Consider the following 19665-nt stretch of genomic DNA (forward strand, 5'->3'; position numbering starts at 1 on the left):
TTCCAGAATCATATTCAAGACAAGAAACAAACATTAAAGACATAAAAGAAGTGAAAAAGATGGTTTCATGATCTATCCAGAAGATGTCAACCAAAGGTGTGTTACACACAGGCGCCATCTTGACTGGACATATTGCCACTTCGCCTGTGAGATGTCATGATCATTCTCCAATTTCTTGAGTAAGAAGTTTGTCTTGAACACTTAACTGATACCATACCTATCACTAACTCAGGTATTGATTCCTTGACTGCAACCATGAACAATGGACCATTCATCAAGACAGGCAGTACCCGATCCTGTTGCTTCTTTCATCACTTGTTTTTGGATGTGTTTTCGGACTTCTTCCTTGGCCACGCAGCTCTTGCTAGCTGAAAAAGATCTCTGGGTAACAAGCTCAATGTTTAGTGACCTCACCACAAGGTAGAGTGGTTTTCGCCAGATTCACAGCATAGGATCATTGAAGCCAATTGAATATCTTTCTTGAAATACACAAGGCACATGAGATTATTTAAAGTCAGTGTTCAATGGTTTAGTGTAAACTGAAATGGTAGCTGATAAGTATAAACAGAATGAAATGTAAAATGATTATTTCTTGATAGTGGTAGAGCAAGAGTGTACTCGATCAGTTAATTGACAAAGAGGAAAACAATACCGTACAGTTGGTCATGACTTTTAATTGTGAAATCTTACCTGGATATAAATCTGCTCAAATCACAAACGTCATTTAATTCTAAAATAATGTTCAGATCTGTTACAATAGCCATGTCATTTTCTTCAGTCTGAAAGCAAAAGAAAATCAGGAACTTTACCATTGCCACAAAATTAGTGCATTAATTGAGGAATACACACACTAAATGCTGAAGGAGCTCAGCTGGTCAGGGGGCATCCATGAAGGAAAATGAACAGTTGACATTTTGATCTGAGATCCTTCACCGGGATTGGAAAGCAAGAGGTTAGAAGCCAAAATAAAGGCGGAGGGAAAGGAGCACAAGCTAACAGGTAATAGGTGAGTCCAGGTGAGGGGGAAAGGTAGGTGAGTGGGGGAAAGGAGTATTGAAAGGGAATAATGTGAGAAGCTGGGAGGTGATAGATAGAAAAGGCAAAGTGCTAAAGAAGGAGGAATCTGAAAGCAGTGAATATTAGACCATGGAATAAAGAGGAGTTGGGGAACTAAAAGGAGGCGATAGCAGGTTATGAGGGCAGTGAAGATGAAGAGAAAAGGTAAAGGAATAAGGGGGCCATAGGCATGAGAGAAAACAAAGGTGGTGAGGGGATGGGAAAGAAAACAGAATGGAGTGGTTACCAGAAGTTAGAGAAATCAATGTTGATGCCACTAGCTTGGAGACTACCAAGATGGAATCTGAACTGTTGCTCATCCAACCTGTGCCTGGCCTTGGCATGGCAATAGCGGAGGCTGTGGACAGCCATTCCAGTGTGGAAATGGAAAGTGGAATTGAAATGTATGCCCACTGGGAGATCCTGGCTATAGCAGAGGTCAGAGAGAAGGTGTTCGAAGAGGCAGTCCCCCAATCTGTGTAGGGTCTCACCAATGTAGAGGAACATGTACCAGGAGCACTGGATGTAATAAATGACACTGACAGACTCACAGATGAAGCACCACCTCACATGGAAGAACTATCTCTGCCTGAAACATTGACTGTTCATTCCCTTCATAGATGCTGCCTAACCTGCTTAATTATTCCAGTATTAGTCTTAAATACTATTTAGAATCATCAAACGTTCTAATTTGGATGATAGTACACTTCCTCCGAAGTGTTCTCATTTATTGACGGAAACATCAACATGTTGAATTTCACAAACACTGGGTTACCCATCGAAAAAAAATTCTGAAATTGCAGCTGCTTTCAAAAACATTTTTTTTTCCATCCAATGAAACCAAATTCACCTAGGATATCAAGTAACAAAAATACATGTAAATTATTTTTCAAAAGTTCAAAGTAAAGTTATTCTCAAAGTATGTACAGTGCCTATTCACCTCCCTTCAAAGTTTTCACGTTTTATTGTTGTGCAATATTGAATCACTGCTCACTGCTCCACTGTTTTCCACATCTCTGAACACTAATGGATGTTACAGCCGGTTGCACTGTCATATTGATCATACTCACCCATGTGTGAGGGTCTCATAGAAGAAACTAAAGGAGAATCAAAACCTTGACCAAATCTGGGGAAAATTGACAATTTTCAGTGCATCAGTTAGTGTTTTAGTAGTTTGGAGGCACTTTAATCCTGGTAGTTTTATATGATGCACCTTGCATTTTGTATGAAATGATCACAGCTTCCACCAGAAACAGACAGCGTACTTGTTCAATGGTGCTAATCAGTTAAGTAGTGCATATATTTAACAAATATGCAAATGTTTGGTTTATGCCTGCTATCTTTATTATGATTTTCAATAAAAATGGAATTGAAGTCTACAATGTGCACAAAATCTATGTAGAATTTAAGATATAGTAAGCAAATTATAAAGCTGTTCATTAAGGAGAAAAGAAAGGGCATCTCCTTCCACTTCTTAGTTGGCAATACAAGCTACAACATAAACAGATATCATTCAGTCAGTTACATACATCTCAACTACATTAAGACATAAAGAATAACTGATAAGGAAGACAGAAGGGTTTAGTCATAGTCATAGTCATACTTAGAAAGTAACAGATTAATTCTATGACGATGTTGGATATTTAAATTACTGAAGAGGCAAATGTCTACTTGCATCAAAAACAAGTCACAATTTTTCTTCCATAGTGAGAAACTAGAAATTATGGAGAACCAAAGAAAATTGGGCAATCAAGCTCACAAAAGGAAAACTTGAGCAGAGGTATAAACATATCAAAAAGAAAATCGATTTTGGCCTTCATCTCAAAGGGGCTGAAGAGCAAAACACATCTAAGCATTGCAAGATTTCACACTGCTCATTATTAAAATCAGGTCTGCTGCCAAAAGTGTCTTCCTTGTACAATTTCAACAGTCCTGTTGTATTATTCCACCTAGAATCATTGAGTCGTATAACAGTACAACAATGAAACAGGCCCTTCAGCCTATCTAGTCTGCCTAGTCCCATTGCCCTGCACCCGCACCACAGTCCTCCATACCCCTCCCATCCCTGTACCCATCCAAATTTCTGTTAAGTGTTGAAACTGACCCCATTTCCACTGAGTGCTCATTTCACACTCTTACCACGCATTGAGTGAAGAAGTTCACCTCATGTTCCCCTTAAACATTTCATCCTTCCCCTTTAACCCATGACCTGTTCTCCTTGTCCACTCAACTTCAGTGGAAAACGCCTGATTGCATTTACCCTATCTATACACCTCATAATTTTGTATAGCTCTATCAAATCTCCCCTCATTTTCCTATGCTCCTAACCTATTAAACCCTTCCCTATCACTCAGATCCTGGCAACATTCTTGTAACTTTTCTCAGCATTCTTTCAATCTTATTGACATCTTTCCTATAGGTGACCAAAATAGGCATCACCAACATCTTATACAACTTCAACATAACATCCCAACTCCTGAACTCAATACTTTGATTTATGAAGGCCAATGACCCAAAAGCTTTCTTTACGACTGTATCTACCTTATGGTACAATATGTATCTCTCATAAACTTATGTGAGAATTCTGTTCTAGGACTACAGTTCAGCATTCAACACCGTAATTCCCTCCAGGCTCAACAAGAAGCTCAGCAACCTCGGCCTTCACGCTGCCTTGTGCAGCTGGATCCTGGACTTCCTGTCAGATTGCTGGCAGGTGGTAAGAGTGGGCTCCCTCACCTCTGCCCCTCTACACAAGTGCCCCTCAGGGCTGTGTACTAAGCCCTCTCCTTTACTCTATGCCCATGACTGTCGCCATCCACAGCTCCAATCTGCTAATTAAATACGCTGACGACATTACATTGATTGGCCTAATCTCAAATAATAATGAGGCAGCCTACAGAGAGGAAGTCATCACTCTGACACAGTGTGTCAAGAAAACAATCTCTCCCTCAATGTCGCAAAACCAAAGGAGCTAGTTGTGGACTACAGGAGGAATGGAAACAAGCTAACCCCTATAGACGTCAATGGATCTGGGGTTGAGAGGGTAAACAGCTTTAAGTTCCTCAGCATAAACATCACCGAGGATCTCACGTGGTCTATACATACCAGCTGCGTGGTAAAAAAGGCACAACAGCGCCTCTTTCACCTCAGACAGTTGAAGAAGTTTGGTATGGCCCCTCAAATTCTAAGAACTTTCTATAGGGGCACAATTGAGAGCATCCTGACTGGCTGCATCACTGCCTGGTATGGGAACTGTACTTCCCTCAATCACAGGACTCTGCAGAGAGTGGTGCGGACAGCCCAGCACATCTGTAGATGTGGACTTCCCACTATTCAAGACATTTACAAAGACAGGTATGTAAAAAGGGCTCAAAGGATCATTGGAGACCAGAGTCACCCCAACCACAACTTGTTCCAGCTGCTCAAAGTTTTCGGATGGACGGACTCAGTGTCGGCTGTGGTCGGGTATTTCTAATACATCAGCAAGTTGTCGGTGCCTGGAGGTTTATGGCAGGAAGCTTCTCCCTTTTGCCGCCTGCTATCCGGACTCAGGAGTCGATCGGGACTTGAGACTTTATTTTTACCATGCCCATGGTCTGTTCTTTATCAAATTATGGTATTGCTTTGCACTGCTATAACTATATGTTATACAGGTGTCCCCCGCTTTTCGAACGTTCGCTTTACGAAACCTCACTGTTACGAAAGACCTACATTAGTACCCTGTTTTCGCTTTCAGAAAGTGGTCTCACCGTTACGAAAAATATCAACGCGCAATAAAAAGCCGCGTGCGCCCTGAGCAGCCACTCTCCCCCGGATTCGGAACAGCATTGCTTAAACACGTGCCTGTGAGCAGCCGTTTGCAAGATGAGTTCTGAGGTATTGGAAAAGCCTGAAAGAGCTTGTAAGGGCGTTACATTTAGCATAAAATTAGACATAGTTAAGCGTTTTGATCGTGGTGAACGAAGTAAGGACAAAGTGAGTTTGACTTGTGGAAGCTGAGAAAGATGATGTTGAAGAGGTTTTAGCATCCCATGACCAAGAACTGACAGATGAAGAGCTGATGCAATTGGAAGAGGAAAGGATAACAATCGAAACCGAATGCAGTAGCGAAATGAACGTGAAGCCACTGCGTGAGATTTTCGCTGCAATGATAAAGTATGACTTTAATTTTGAAAGGGTACGTCGGTTTAGGGGATATTTGCAAGATGATTTCAGTCCTTACAAAGAACTGTATGATAGAAAAATGCATGAGGCTCAGCAGTCAAGCAAGCCTTCCACATCAGCCACAGCAGACGACGAACCTTGACCTTCCGACATCGAGGCGGGCAGTCATAGCAGAAGATGAACTGCCTGCTCTAATGGAAACAGACGACGAGATGACATCCCAGTGTCCCACCACCCCAACACCCAGGCTGCGGATAGATACCGATACGCGGAGAATGCAAAGGTAGCCGGGAGGCACACAGCTCATCTTCAAGAAAAAAGCCGAAATAAACATTCTAATTAACTAGGTGCCACCCCACATGTAAATGTCGGCCCAGATCAGAGGCGATGCAATCGGAAATCGGCACTGATCTGAGCTGACAATTACGTGTCGGGCAGCACCTAATTAATTAGCATGTTTATTTCAGCTTTTTTCTTAAAGATGTGCTGGGTGTGTCCCGGCTACTGTTGGACTCCTGCGTGCCTTGTGGCAATGTATCGGGTCAGCGGACCGGAGGGTGGGAGCCACTGCACCACCCAGCCTGCGACGACTCAGTCTAACACACCATCATCAATGTGCTCGGTGCTGTCCCGATTCCGGTGATACTACACTGTACATACATTATTTCTACTTTATATCGGCTGTGTATTTTTACGTGTTAGTTGGTATGATTTGGCAGCTTCATAGCTTAAAGATTACTGGAGAGCGCTTGCGTCGTGTTTCCGCGGAGAGTGCTTGCATGAGATTTTCACCTCTGCGAATAGTGCCGGCAATGATTGTGGAAAAGTATTTCTACTTTATATAGGCTGCGTATTAATCATATCATTCCTACTTTTACTATATGTTACTGTTATAACGCTCACGAAATTTTCCCACATAAATAAATGGTAATTGCTTCTTCGCTTTACAACATTTCGGCTTACGAACCGTTTCATAGGAATGCTCTACCTTCAGATGGCGGGGGAAACCTGTAATTATGTGGTTCTGTCAGTGTTAGTCTTTGGTTTGTCCTGTTTTTCTGTGATATCACTCTGGAGGAACATTGTATCATTTCTTAATGCAAGTATGCATTTCTAAATGACAATAAAAGAGGACTGAGTGTTCTCATAATCTAAATAGAAAATAGAAAAGGGAAAGTAAGGTAGTGCAATAAAACCGAGAGGCAGGTCCGGATATTTGGAGGGTACGGCCAGATCCCGGTCAGAATCCGTTCAGCAGTCTTATCACGGTTGGAAAGAAGCTGTTCCCAAATCTGGCCGTACGAGTCGTCAAACTCCTGAGCCTTCTCCCGGAGGGAAGAGGGACGAAAAGTGTGTGGCTGGGTGGGTCATGTCCTTGATTATCCTGGCAGCACTGCTCCGACAGTGTGCAGTGTAAAGCGAGTCCAAGGACGGAAGATTGGTTTGTGTGATGTGCTGCGCCGTGTTTACGATCTTCTGCAGCTTCTTCCAGTCTTGGACAGGACAACTTCCATACCAGGTTGTGATGCACCCTAGAAGAATGCTTTCTACGGTGCATCTATAAAAATTAGTGAGGGTTTTAGGGGACAGGCCAAATTTCTTTAGCTTTCTCAGGAAGTAAAGGAGCTGGTGGGCCTTCTTGGCAGTGGACTCTGCTTGGTTGGACCAAGTAGAGAGCACTGTTGACTATCCCTAATCAGTCCCCATTCAATTTCTGCTGAATTAAAGAGGAGAATGGCAAGTGATGTTAGTAAAGGAGTAAAGAGCAAGGAGTGGTTGATCCTGAGATGGCAAAAAAAAACAAGTAACACTAACACAAGATGGCAAATACTTGATTGATAGGGATTACAATTAGTCCCACTCTGTAGGCTTTGGAGGTGGCACCAAGCAGCTAACTGAACAAGATAAAAAAAAGTTAGCAAAAGTAAAAAAAAGTGAAAGGATAGTTTAATGTAAAAATAATTTACAAGAACAGCAATGCAGATTGTGTAGCATTACTGCAGTGCGTGGAAATCCAAGTACAAATCCAATTAACAATATTGGCTGAGAACTGATGAAATGAAGTCCAGGATACAGACAGCAGGGTAGAAAGTTTTTGGAACCACCTGATGCCAGAATGATGTCCACTCAAAAGATTTACAAAGCAATCAGGAAACAATAGATGTACCTGAGAGTGAGAATGATTGAGTGATACCAGAAGTGCACCAAGTTTATCTAAAAGGCACATGCTATCCTAAAATTAATGACATCTGGATTTCTTATCCACATACAATTTGCAATTGTGATGAATAAATCTAAGTTACATCCATGGTTCAAAGGCAGATACTACAGCAAGTGTTTTGAACTATGGGCCAATGCTATGGACATACACGCAGTTTGTAGGTTGTTAATCTATTCGAATAAAGTCTTTTGGGCTTCCATTCAGGTACAGGTATTGATTTTAACTGATGTTTCAATGACAAACTCTGCCACCTTTATCAGGGATGATGCCGGAGCATGTCTAGTCCGATGGTATTTCTACCCCTGTTGTCTATCCCTCCTGATTGGTCAGTCTTCATCCAATCAGGTTTCTGCTGTCCCACCTTGTTTACAATCAAATTCCAGTTCTTACTTAAAGCAAGACCTTCATCTTTGTCAAAGTTCTTTTCCTCGAGAATTATTTCAATCACTAAGTGGTCCTTAAAGCCACTGGTATGGCACAGTAGTTTTGTGCTGTTGAAGTTAATCCTATGACCATTGCGAATGCAATGTTCTGCTTCTACCAATTTCTCCGGGTAACCCAAATGGTTACATCTCCTGAACTCCTTGAAGCTCAAATCACAGCTCATGCGGGTCAAAGATGACCTGGGACTTAGGACAGCTGGTGGCTACAGGATTCCCTGTGAATGCAGAGCACTGAGCACTGTATATCGGCCAGGTGGGACGCACGGTGGAAACCTGCATCTAGGAGCTCAGTTAAAATTGATACTTGTACCTGGCTGGAAGTCCAAGAAGAGTTTATTCATCAAATACACTGGGAAAGCACTAGATCGTTTTTTTATGTTAATCTATAGCAATGGACTTCACGTAAAGTGAACTAGGATCCTGGTGAATAGTTTAACCAAGGGCTGGATATTAGGCTATAAACTATAAACATAATATGAAAGAGGACTCAAATTAAGGATGGGATATATAGAAGAGAAAAGGCTAATGGTAGGGACAGAATGACAGACTGTTTTGAGATAGTAGTACATGAATAATTAGGATCCAATTCAAGAAAAACATTAAAAACTTAAAAGTTAAAAACAGCTTTTTTTCTGAATGCAGCAACCATATTCAACAGCTCAGACATATAAAAAATTTCAATTAAAAAATATATATTTCAACAGGAAATCAAATGAAATATTGACACATTGACAAGGTTTGTAAACCAAATATTCTAGGAATCTTGAATGTATCAAAAGCATAAAATATGAAAGAATTAGGGGAATAAAAAACATAACAGAAGTTTCAAGCAGTGATTGTGGGCTGTAAAAGCTAGAAGTAAAATCAGGATAAATAAAAGGGAAGAATGGATAAAAATGGATAAATGAGCATGGTTTTAGAGCCCCAACAATTTGTACACTGGATAGACTGAAGTAATCAAGAGGTACAAAGAATTTCACATAAAATAATGCAATAATCATAGTCTAGACGAAGTAAGACTAAGAAAAGAAGGTTAGAGGAAAATTTGTAAAATTCATCTGAGGTAATTTCCTGAACTTCTAGGTCTGAAACTAAGCAGCAACATAGAAGTAATTAGCAATTTCACTGTGAAGCATTTTCAAGGTATGAGTGTTGACCAATATAATCAGTTAATACGCCATGACATAAGAAATAAACAAGTTAAAGTTAAGTAAATTAGATTCAGAGATCTATAGCATTAATAGAAAATAGTAAACCTGTGAACTGGGCAAGTTCGAAAATGAGTAAAAGCATGACCAAAAGTTTATAGAGCAGAAAGTAAATAAAAAATAATAAACGTTACGTTGAGAGTTTTCATGAGTTCCAAGCCAACAAAATTTGGGTCCTCCAGAGGCAAACATCAGAAAAGTCATAAAATGAGGAAATAGTTCAGACTGAAAGCAAATAATGTGTTGACATCTTCAGAAACTGAAACAGATTGTATGGAATTAATGCAAGTGAAGAACTGGTGTCAGCATTTATAGATGTTGTATTTAAAAATTTTCATTATAATACAACCGACTCTTAGCAGTATGCAATTGCAGTACTTTATGCATGATTTTGCTGTCAAGGAGTGATAGAGTGAGGCGAGACAGGGAGTGTAGGATAGTGGGAATAGGGTGAAAGACAGAACTGGCAAGAGAAAGAAAAGTAATAGGGAGAGACGGTTGATGATGGGAGAGGGGATATTGGGGATAATTTGAACAATACTGCCCAAAGACCTGATGGGTGGGGGCAGATTTTGGCAGAGATGGCAGGGTGGTAGAGACACAAGAAATGGACAGAAGATTGGGCCAGGAAAGAGAATTACAAGCCAAACAGCAAAGGGTTAAGGGTGGGGTGGAATCAGAGAGCCAGGCAAGAACAAGGGGTTTTGGTGAGAGAAAGGGACATCTTTTATTTTTCACTCAGTGAATATCTTGAAAGAGCATATAAAGTGCTTGGCTTATTTTTTTCTCATTTAATTTCAGATAGTTATGTGGGTGATTAGATTAATTGAGCTCCTGAACACAAACTACCTTTTGTATTCACATTTTAAGCAATGGGAAATGAATTTATGGTTTGGTAATTTTAAATAAATATTTTCCTAGAATGCAACCTCCTCATAAATTGAGGGGTAACTATAGTACTGAGAAAAACGACAAGTCAAATTAAAGTTGGAATTTAATCCCAGAACAAATCATTGAGACCTCATTTAACAATTTCCACAAAATTCAGGAAAATTTTAAACATCAAAACACCAAATCTACCATTAGCTTTTGTAACCCTCAGGCTCGGCCAGCACGTGTTTGTCTAGGGGGAAAACAACTTCTGGCCCTGCCAAACTGACATGCTGCGGGATGTGTTGCCCAGTTACAAATCCACACCGCAAGATATCAGACAGTACACCAAATGTAATTAAGTGATTGAACTTTATAAATCTTAATATGGATAGAGGGTTAGTAAAGAAAATAAAAAGTAAAAGGGAACATTTTAAAGAAAAAGTCCATTGCGCATCGTTGGAGCTCGCTGTTCGTTCATTTGTTCCCGTCGACCTCCAAGAGTAGCCGTCCCTCGGACCCTCACTCCTCAGTCCACTCCGTCTGGTAGTCTTCTGACTCTCTCCGTTTGCGTCCTCTCTCTCCAATGCTCCCCGACGAAAGACCGCAAGCAAACCCAGTGCCCAGACACACAAGAAAGAACAACATTTCTCCCATTGGATAGCCCCTGCATTCCAAAATCCCATTATCTCTAGTCATAACCCAAACATTGCTGCTACAGCGAAACCATTAACTTAACAGTGGAACATTACATACAGAAGCCATTACATTAACCTTAGCAGTGAAACCTTACAGTGTGTTACACTTAATAATAAAAAATAACCATAAAAAACCATAACCTCAATCATTTCAATTATTCCAGTTAGAATTCTAATTCTAAAGAATGCAGTTTCCATTAACACCAGAGATTTTGCAGATGCTGGAAATCCAAAAGGTTGAAGGAACTCAGCAGATCATACAGTCAACATTTCAGGCCAAGACCCTCAGAGACCTGAAACATCGACCGTTTATTCATTTTCATTGGTGCTGAATGACCTGCTGAATTCCTCCAGCATATCGCGCCTGTTGCAGTTTCCATTAAAATGGCCAACAAAAGTAAATGCTGCCATCTGCTGGATATTATTGGTGGGAATATTTGAACAGAGATGGAAGCAGGTACAGACAAGCCAAATTCAAGCCAAATATCCCATCAATAAATACGTCTGGTCCTTAAGCTTAAGGAAAAACTAACATTATCCACAAATCCCCAATAGAGAATTTCAAAGAATTACATTCTCTGTATAAATAAATATCTCATTATTATGGTTCTAAATTCTGTCACGTTATCCTCTGGCCCCTAATTAGAGGCCTCTATCCTTCCAATCCTCTTCAGAATGTTACAAGTCCTAATGAGATCCTCTCAACTTTAGTGAATACAAGTGTCCCCCGCTTTTCGAACGTTCGCTTTACGAAACCTCACTGTTATGAAAGACCTACATTAATCACCTGTTTTCGCTAACAGAAGGTGTTTTCATTGTTACGAAAAAGAGCAGCGCGCGAAAAAAAAGTCAGCGCGCGATAAAAGGCAGCGCGCACCCCGAGCAGCCGCTCTCTCCTGGATTTGGAACGGCATTGCCTAAACACGTTGCATTGAGCAGCCGTTAGCAAGATGAGTTTAAGGTATCGGAAAAGCCTGAAAGAGCTCGTAAGGGTGTTATACTTAGCATAAAACTAGACATAATTAAGCATTTCGATCGTGGTGAACGAAGTAAGGACAAAGTGAGTTTGGCTTGTGGAAGTTGACGAAGATGATGTTGAAGAGGTTTTGGCATCCCATGACCAAGAACTGATAGATGAAGAGCTGATGCAATTGGAAGAGGAAAGGATAACAATCGAAACCGAATGCACTAGTAAAATTGTCCAGGAACTGAACGTGAAGCAACTGCGTGAGATTTTCGCTGCAATGATAAAGTACGACTTTAATTTTGAAAGGGTATGTCAGTTTAGGGCATATTTGCAGGATGGTTTGAGTGCTTACAAAGAACTGTATGATCTAAAAATGCGCGAGGCTAAGCAGTCAAGCAAGCCTTCCACATCAGCCACAGCAGGAGACGAACCTCGACCTTCGACATCGAGGCAGGCAGACATAGAAGATGACCTGCCTACCCTCATGGAAACAGACAACGAGATGACACCCCAGTGTCCCACCACCCCAAACCCTGGGCCGCGGACAGATACCGACTCATGGAGAATGCAGCAGTAGCCGGGATGCACCCAACACATCTTTAAGAAAAAAGCTGAAATAAACAAGCTAATTAATTAGGTGCCAGGTGGCACCTAGTTAATTAGTTTGTTTATTTCGGCTTTTTTCTTAAAGATGTGTTGGGTGCCTCCCGGATACCACTGTACCCCTGCATGCTTCGTGGATCGGTATCGGGTCGCTGCCCGGGGGGTGGGGGCCACTGCGACGACTCAGTCTAACACACCATCATCAGTGTGCTCGATGTCTTCACGATTCCCGTGATACCACACTGTACATACATTATTTCTACTTTATATCGCCTGTATATTTTTACGTGTTATTTGGTACGATTTGGCAGCTTCATAGCTTAAAGGTTACTGGAGAGCGCTTGCGCCGTGTTTTTGCTGACAGCGCTTGCATGAGATTTTCGTGACGGAGAACGGTGCAGGCAATTATTGTGGAAAAGTATTTCTACTTTATATAGGCTGTGTATTCATCATATCATTCCTGCTTTTACTATAAGTTACTGTTATTTTAGGTTTTATGTGTTATTTGGCATGCTTTGGTAGGTTATTTTTGGGTCTGCGAACGCTCACAAATTTTTCCCATATAAATAAATGGTAATTCCTTCTTCACTTTACCACATTCCGGCTTACGAACCGTTTCATAAGAATGTTCTACCTTCGGATGGCGGGGGAAACCTGTACAAATAAATCTTACTTAATTGAATCTCGCAGGTGAAACAGTCATCTTGTGAACTAATCTGGAGAAGACAGACTGTAATTACTCCAAGTATGGTCCTCTTCGGGTGAAAAAAAAGACACGCACAGTGTTCCCATACTGTAAGAGGACTGGATGGGAAAGAGTTTGCCAAATGTGTTCAGCAAAGTTTCCTTCATCAGTACGTAGAAATACCAAAGAGAGAGTGTGCAATACTTGTTCTGCTACTAGGGAATGAGACAAGGCAGGTGACAGAAATTTGTGTAGGGGAACACTTCGCATCTAGTGATCACAACACCATTAGTATCAAAGTGAACATGCAAAAAGATAGGTCTAGTCCACAGGTTGAGATTCTAAATTGGAAAAAATCCAATTTTGATGGTATCAGAAAGGATCTGCAAGTGTGGATTGGGACAGGCTGTTTTCTGGCAAAGCAGTACTTGGTAGTTAGAGGCCTTCAAAAGTGAAATGTTGAGAGTAAAAAGCTTATATGTGCCTGTTAGAATAAAAGGTAATGATAACAAGTGTAGGGAACCTTGGTTTTCGAGAGATATTGGGGCCCTGGTTAAGAAAAAAAAGGAGGTGCATATCAGGTATAGGCAGGGAGGAACAAATGAGGTGCTTATAGAGCATAAAAAATGCAAGAGACCACTTCAGAAAGGAATCAGGAGGGCCAAAAGAAGGCATGAGGTTGTTCCAGCAAACAAGGTGAAGGAGTATCCTAAGGAATTCTACAGAAATGTTAAGAACAGAAGGATTGTAAGGGACAAAACTGGTCCTCTGGAAGATCAAAATGGTAATCCATGTGTGCAGCCGAAAGAGAGAGGAGAGCTCTTAAATTGATCTATATAAATATGCATCTGTACTTGCTCAGGAGACAGACACAGATTCTATAGAAGTAAGGTAATGTAGCATCAACTTCATGGGCCCTATACAGATTACAGAAGAGGAGGTGTTTGCTGTTCTGAGGCAATCAGGGTGGATAAATCCCCAGGGTCAGACAAGGTGTTCCCTCAGACCCTATGGGAGGCAAGTACAAAAATTGCTGGGTCAGGGATATTTAAATCATTCTTAGCAACTGCAGAGGTACCAGGGAATTAGAGGATAGCCAATGTTTAAGGCTCTGAACATAAACCGGGAAATTACAGGTTGGCTCTGACCCTCAGAAGGGTGGGGTGAAGTCACAGGGACTCGATAGTTAGGGGGACAGATAGGAGATTCTATGGCACCAGAAGAAACACCAAGATACTGTGTTGCCTCCCGGGTGCTAGGGTCCAGGGTATCTCTGAGCAGCTGAAGAACATTCTCGAAGGGGAGGGTGAGCAGTCAGAGTTCATGATACGTGTTGGTACCAATGAGAAAGGCAGGAGAGGGGTAGAGGTCCTGCGCAGTAAGTTTAGGGGGTTAGGAAGGAGGCTGAAGAGCAGGACCTCAAAGATGGTTCTCTCCAGATTACTCCCAGTGCCACAAGCTAGTGAAGGTCAGAACAGGAAGATAGCGCAGGTGAATGAGCGGCTGAGGAGATGGTGCAGGGGGTGGCATTTTAAGTCCTTAGATCATTGGAACCTTTTCTAGGGAAGGGGTGACCTGTACAAGTGGGACGGGTTGCACCTGAGCTGGAGGGGAACCAATATCCTGGGAGGGAGGTTTGCTAATGGTATTGGGGAGGGTTTAAACTAGGTTTGCAGGGGGTGGAAACCGAAGTGAAGAGGCAAAGGATGGGCCGGTTGGCGCACAAGTAGTGATGGCTTGTAGGGAGTTTATGAGGAAGGATAAGCAGATGATAGAGTATCATGCAAAGAATATCATCAGCAAGGTGGATCAATACATAGAAATACAATGTTAAGACCATAACATATAGGAACAGAAGGCAACCATTCAGCCCATCCAGTCTGCTCCACCATTCAATCATGAGCTGATCCAATTCTTCGAGTCATTTCCATTCCACTGCCTTCACCCCATACCCTTTGATGCCCTGGCAAATCAAGAACCTATCTATCTCTGCCTTAAATACACCCAGTGATTTGGCCTCCACAGCCTCTCATGGCAATAAATTCCACAGATTTACCACTCTCTGACAAAAGTAATTTCTCCGCATCTGTTCTAAATGGACGTTCTTCAATCCTAAAGTCGGGCCCTCTTGTCCCAGACTCCCCTAACATGGAAAATAACTTTGCCGTATCTAATCTGTTCAGGCCTTCTAACACTTGGAATGTTTCTATGAGATCCCCCCTCATTCTCTTGAACTCCAGGGAATACAGCCCAAGAGCTGCCAGATGTTTCTCATATGGAAACCCTTTAATTCCTGGAATCATTCTTGTGAATCTTCTCTGAACACTCTCCAAAGTCAGTATATGCTTTCTAAAATAAGGAGCCCAAAACTGCACACAATTCTCCGTGTGGTCTCACGAGGGCCTTATAGAACCTCAACATCACATCCCTGCTCTTATATTCTATACTTCCGGAAATGAATGTCAACATTGCATTCGCCTTCTTCACCACCAACTCAACCTGGAGGTTAACCTTTAGGGTAACTTGCACAAAGACTCCCAAGTCTCTGCATCTCTGCATTTTGAATTCTCTCCCCATCTAAATAATAGTCTGCCCGTTTATTTCTTCCACCAAAGTGAATGACCATACACTTTCCAACATTGTATTTCATTTGCCCATTCCCCTAAACTATCCAAGTCTCTCTGTAGGCTCTCTGCTTCCTCAACACTACCCACTCCTACACCTATCTTTGTACCATCGGCAAATTCAGCCACAAATCCATTAATTCCATAGCGCAAACCACTGACATACACCATAAAAAGCAGCGGTCCCAACACTGACCCCTGTGGAACTCCAATGGTAACCGGCAGCCAGCCAGAATAGAATCCCTTTATTCTCACTCTCTATTTTCTGCCAATCAGTTAATGCTCCACCCATGCTAGTAACTTCCCTGTAATTACATGGACTTTTATCTTGCTAAGCAGCCTCATGTGCGGCACCTTGTCATAGACCTTCTGAAAATCCAAGTACACCACATCCACTGCATCTCCTTTGTCTATCCTGCATGTAACTTCCTCAAAAAAATTGCAGTAGGTCAGTCAGGCAGGATTTTCCTTTCAGGAAGCCATGCTGGCTTTGGCCTATCCTGTCATGTGCCCCCAGGTACTCCGTAATCTCATCCCTAGCAATCGATTCCAACAACTTCCCAACCACTGATGTCAGGATAACAGGTCCATAGTTTCCTTCCTGCTGCCTCCCACCCTTCTTAAATAGCAGAGTAACATCTGCAATTTTTCAGTCATCCGGCACAATGCCAGAATCTACCGATTCTTGAATGATCATTGTTAATGCCTCCTCAATTTCTCCAGCTACTTCCTTCAGAACCCAAGGGTGCATTCCATCAGGTCCAGGAGATTTATCCACCCTCAGACCATTAAGCTTCCTGAGCACCTTCTCAGTCATAATTTTCACTGCACTTCCCTGATACTCCTGAATGTCCGGTCTACTGCAGCTGTCTTCCACTGTGAAGACTGATGCAAAATACGTATTCAGTTCGTCTGTCATCTCTGCATCTCTCATTACAGTATCTCCATCATCATTTTCTATTGGTCCTATATCTACCTCAACTCTCTTTTACCCTTTATATACTTAAAAAAGCTTTTAGTATCTTCTTTGATATTAGTCGCCAGCTTCCTTTCATAATTCATCTATTCCTTCCTATGACCTTCTTAGGTTCCTTCTGCAAGTTTTTTTAAAAACTTCCCAGTAGCTTTGGTTTCCTTGTATGCCCTCTCTTTTGCTTTTGCTTTTGCTTTGGCTCTGACTTCACTTGTCAGTCACGGTAGTGTCCTCCTTCCATTCGAAAATTTATTCTTATTTGGAATATATCTGTCTTGCACTTCCCTCATTTTTCACAGAAACTCCAGCCATTGCTGCTCTGCTGTCCCTCCTGCTCGTGTCCCTTTCCAGTCAACTTTGGCCAGCTCCCCTCTCATCCGACTGTAATTTCCTTTATTCCACTGAAATACTGACACATTGGAATTTAGTTTCTCATTCTCAAATTTCAAAGTGAACTCAATCATATTGTGATCACTGTTCCCCAAGGGTTCCTTAACCTTAAGCTCTCTTATCACCTCTGGATCATTGCACAACACCCAATCCAGCACAGCTGATTCCCTAGTGGGCTCAACAACAAGCTGTTTTGAAAAGCCATCCCTTAGACATTCGGCAAATTCTCTCTCTCGGGGTCCAGTACTGGCCTGGTTTTCCCAATCCACTTTCATGTTAAAATCTCCAACGATTATCATGACATTGCCCTTCTGACACACCTTTTCTATCTCCTGCTGTGATTTGTAATCCACATCCCGGCTGCTGTTTGGAGGCCTGTATACAACTGCCATTAAGATCCTTTTACCATTGCCATTTCTTAACTCTACACCTTCCGATCCTATATCATCCCTTTCTAATGATTTAATATTGTTTCTTATACACAGAGCCACACCACTCCCTTTGTCTACTAACCTATCTATAATGTTGTGGCCATTACAGAGATTTGGATGACTCGGACAGGATTGGCTGCTGTGTGTGCCAGGCTTTAGATGTTTCAAAAAGAACAGGGAGGCAAAAGAGGTGGTGGGGGGGTGGTGCTGCTAATCAGGGATAGTATCATGGCTGCAGAAAAGAAGCAGACAAGGAGACAGTTTCTGGAATGGTGCAATAACAACAGGTGGTGATTTAACTTCCCTAATATTAACTGGCAACTCCTTAAAGCAAGGGGTTTAAATGGGGTGGCGTTTGTTAGGTGTGTTCAGGAAGGTAAACATGTAGATAAGCCAACTGGAGGAGGGACCGTAAGACCATAAGATATAGGAGCAGAAGCAGGCCACTCGGCCCATCGAGTCTGCTCCACCATTCAATCATGGGCTGATCCAATTCTTCCAGTCATCCCAACTTCCCTGCCTTCACCCCATACCCTTTGATGCCCTGGCTAATCAAGAACCTATCTATCTCTGCCTTAAATACACCCAGTGACTTGGCCTCCACAGCCACTTGTGGCAACGAATTCCACACATTTACTACCCTCTGACTAAAGTAATTTCTCCGCATCTCACTTCTAAATGGACGTCCTTCAATCCTGAAGTTGTGCCCTCTTGTCCTAGAATCCCCTACCATGGAAAGAACTTTGCCATATCTAATCTGTTCAGGCCTTTTAACATTCAGAATGTTTCTATGAGAAACCCCCTCATTCTCCTGAGTTCCAGGGAATATTGCCCAAGAGCTGCCAGACGTTCCTCATATGGTAACCCTTTCATTCCTGGAATCATTCTTGTGAATCTTCTCTGAACACTCTCCAATCTCAGTATATCCTTTCTAAAATAAGGAGCCCAAAACTGCACACAATACTCCGTGTGGTCTCACGAGGGCCTTATAGAACCTCAACATCACATCCCTGCTCTTATATTCTATACATCCGGAAATGAATGTCAACATTGCATTTGCCTTCTTCACCACCGACTCAACCTGGAGGTTAACCTTTAGGGTAACTTGCACAAAGACTCCCAAGTCTCTGCATCTCTGCATTTTGAATTCTCTCCCCATCTAAATAATAGTCTGCCCGTTTATTTCTTCCACCAAAGTGAATGACCATACACTTTCCAACATTGTATTTCATTTGCCACTTCCCCTAAACTATCCAAGTCTCTCTGCAGACTCTCTGTTTCCTCAACACTACCAGCTCCTACACCTATCTTTGTATCATCGGCAAATTTAGCCACAATTCCATTAATCCCGTAGTCCAAATCATTGACATACATTGTAAAAAGCAGCGGTCCCAACAGCAAACCCTGTGAAACTCCATTGGTAATTGGCAGTCAGACAGAATAGGATCCCTTTCTTCCCACTCTCTATTTTCTGACGACCAGCTAATGCTCCACCCATGCTAGTAACTTCCCTGTAATCCTATGGCTCTTATCTTGCTAAGCAGCCTCATGTGTGGCACTCTGTCAAAGGTCTTCTGAAAATCCAAGTACACCACGGCTACTGCATCTCCTTTGTCTACCCTGCTTATAATTTCCTCAAAGAATTGCAGTAGGTTGTCAGGAAGGATTTTCCTTTTATGAAACCATGCTGGCTTTGGCCTATCTTGTCACATGCCTCCAGATAGCCTAACAACTCATCCCTAACAATCGATTCCAGGCCAGCAGGTCTATAGTTTCCTTTCCACTACCTCCCACTCTCCTTAAGGATGTACTTGATTTGTATTGGGAAATGAACCTGGTCGGGTGTCAGATCTCTCAGTGGGAGAGCATTTTGGAGGTAGTGATCACAACTCTCATCACCTTTACCATAGCGATGGAGAGGAATAGGAGCAGAAAATCTGGGAAAACATTTAATGGGGGTACAGGGAAATATGTTGCTATTAGGCAGGAAATTGGGAACATAAATGGGGAGCAGATGTTCTCAGAGAAATGCACGGCAGAAATGTGGCAAATGTTCAGGGAACATTTGCATGGAGCTCTGCATAGCCATGTTCCATTGAGGCAGGGCAAGAATGGTAGGGTTAATGAACCATGGTGTACAAAGGATGCTGAAAATCTAGTTAAGAAAAGAAAAGCTTACAAAAGGTTCAAGAAACTAGGTACTGCTAGAGCTCTAGAAAATTTCAAGGGTGCCAGGAACGAGCTCAAGAATTAAGTTAGGAGAGCTAGAAGGGGCCATGAGAAGGCCTTGGCAAGTAGGATTAAGGAAAAACTCAAGGCATTCTACAAGTAT

The 19665-nt window shown here is 42.1% G+C and overlaps 1 protein-coding gene across 1 annotated transcript in view; it reads right to left on the reverse strand.

The window, feature by feature from the left end:
- The window catches only part of cenpp (centromere protein P), a 279625-nt gene that overhangs the window by 243158 nt on the left and 16802 nt on the right, over positions 1–19665 (reverse strand). The window contains exon 5 of the mRNA XM_072280996.1: positions 691–779. Within this exon, the coding sequence (XP_072137097.1) occupies positions 691–779 (89 nt within the window). The remainder of the gene's footprint in view (positions 1–690; positions 780–19665) is intronic.

Source organism: Mobula birostris, chromosome 16, assembly GCF_030028105.1.
Source record: "Mobula birostris isolate sMobBir1 chromosome 16, sMobBir1.hap1, whole genome shotgun sequence".
Lineage (NCBI taxonomy): Eukaryota > Metazoa > Chordata > Chondrichthyes > Myliobatiformes > Myliobatidae > Mobula > Mobula birostris.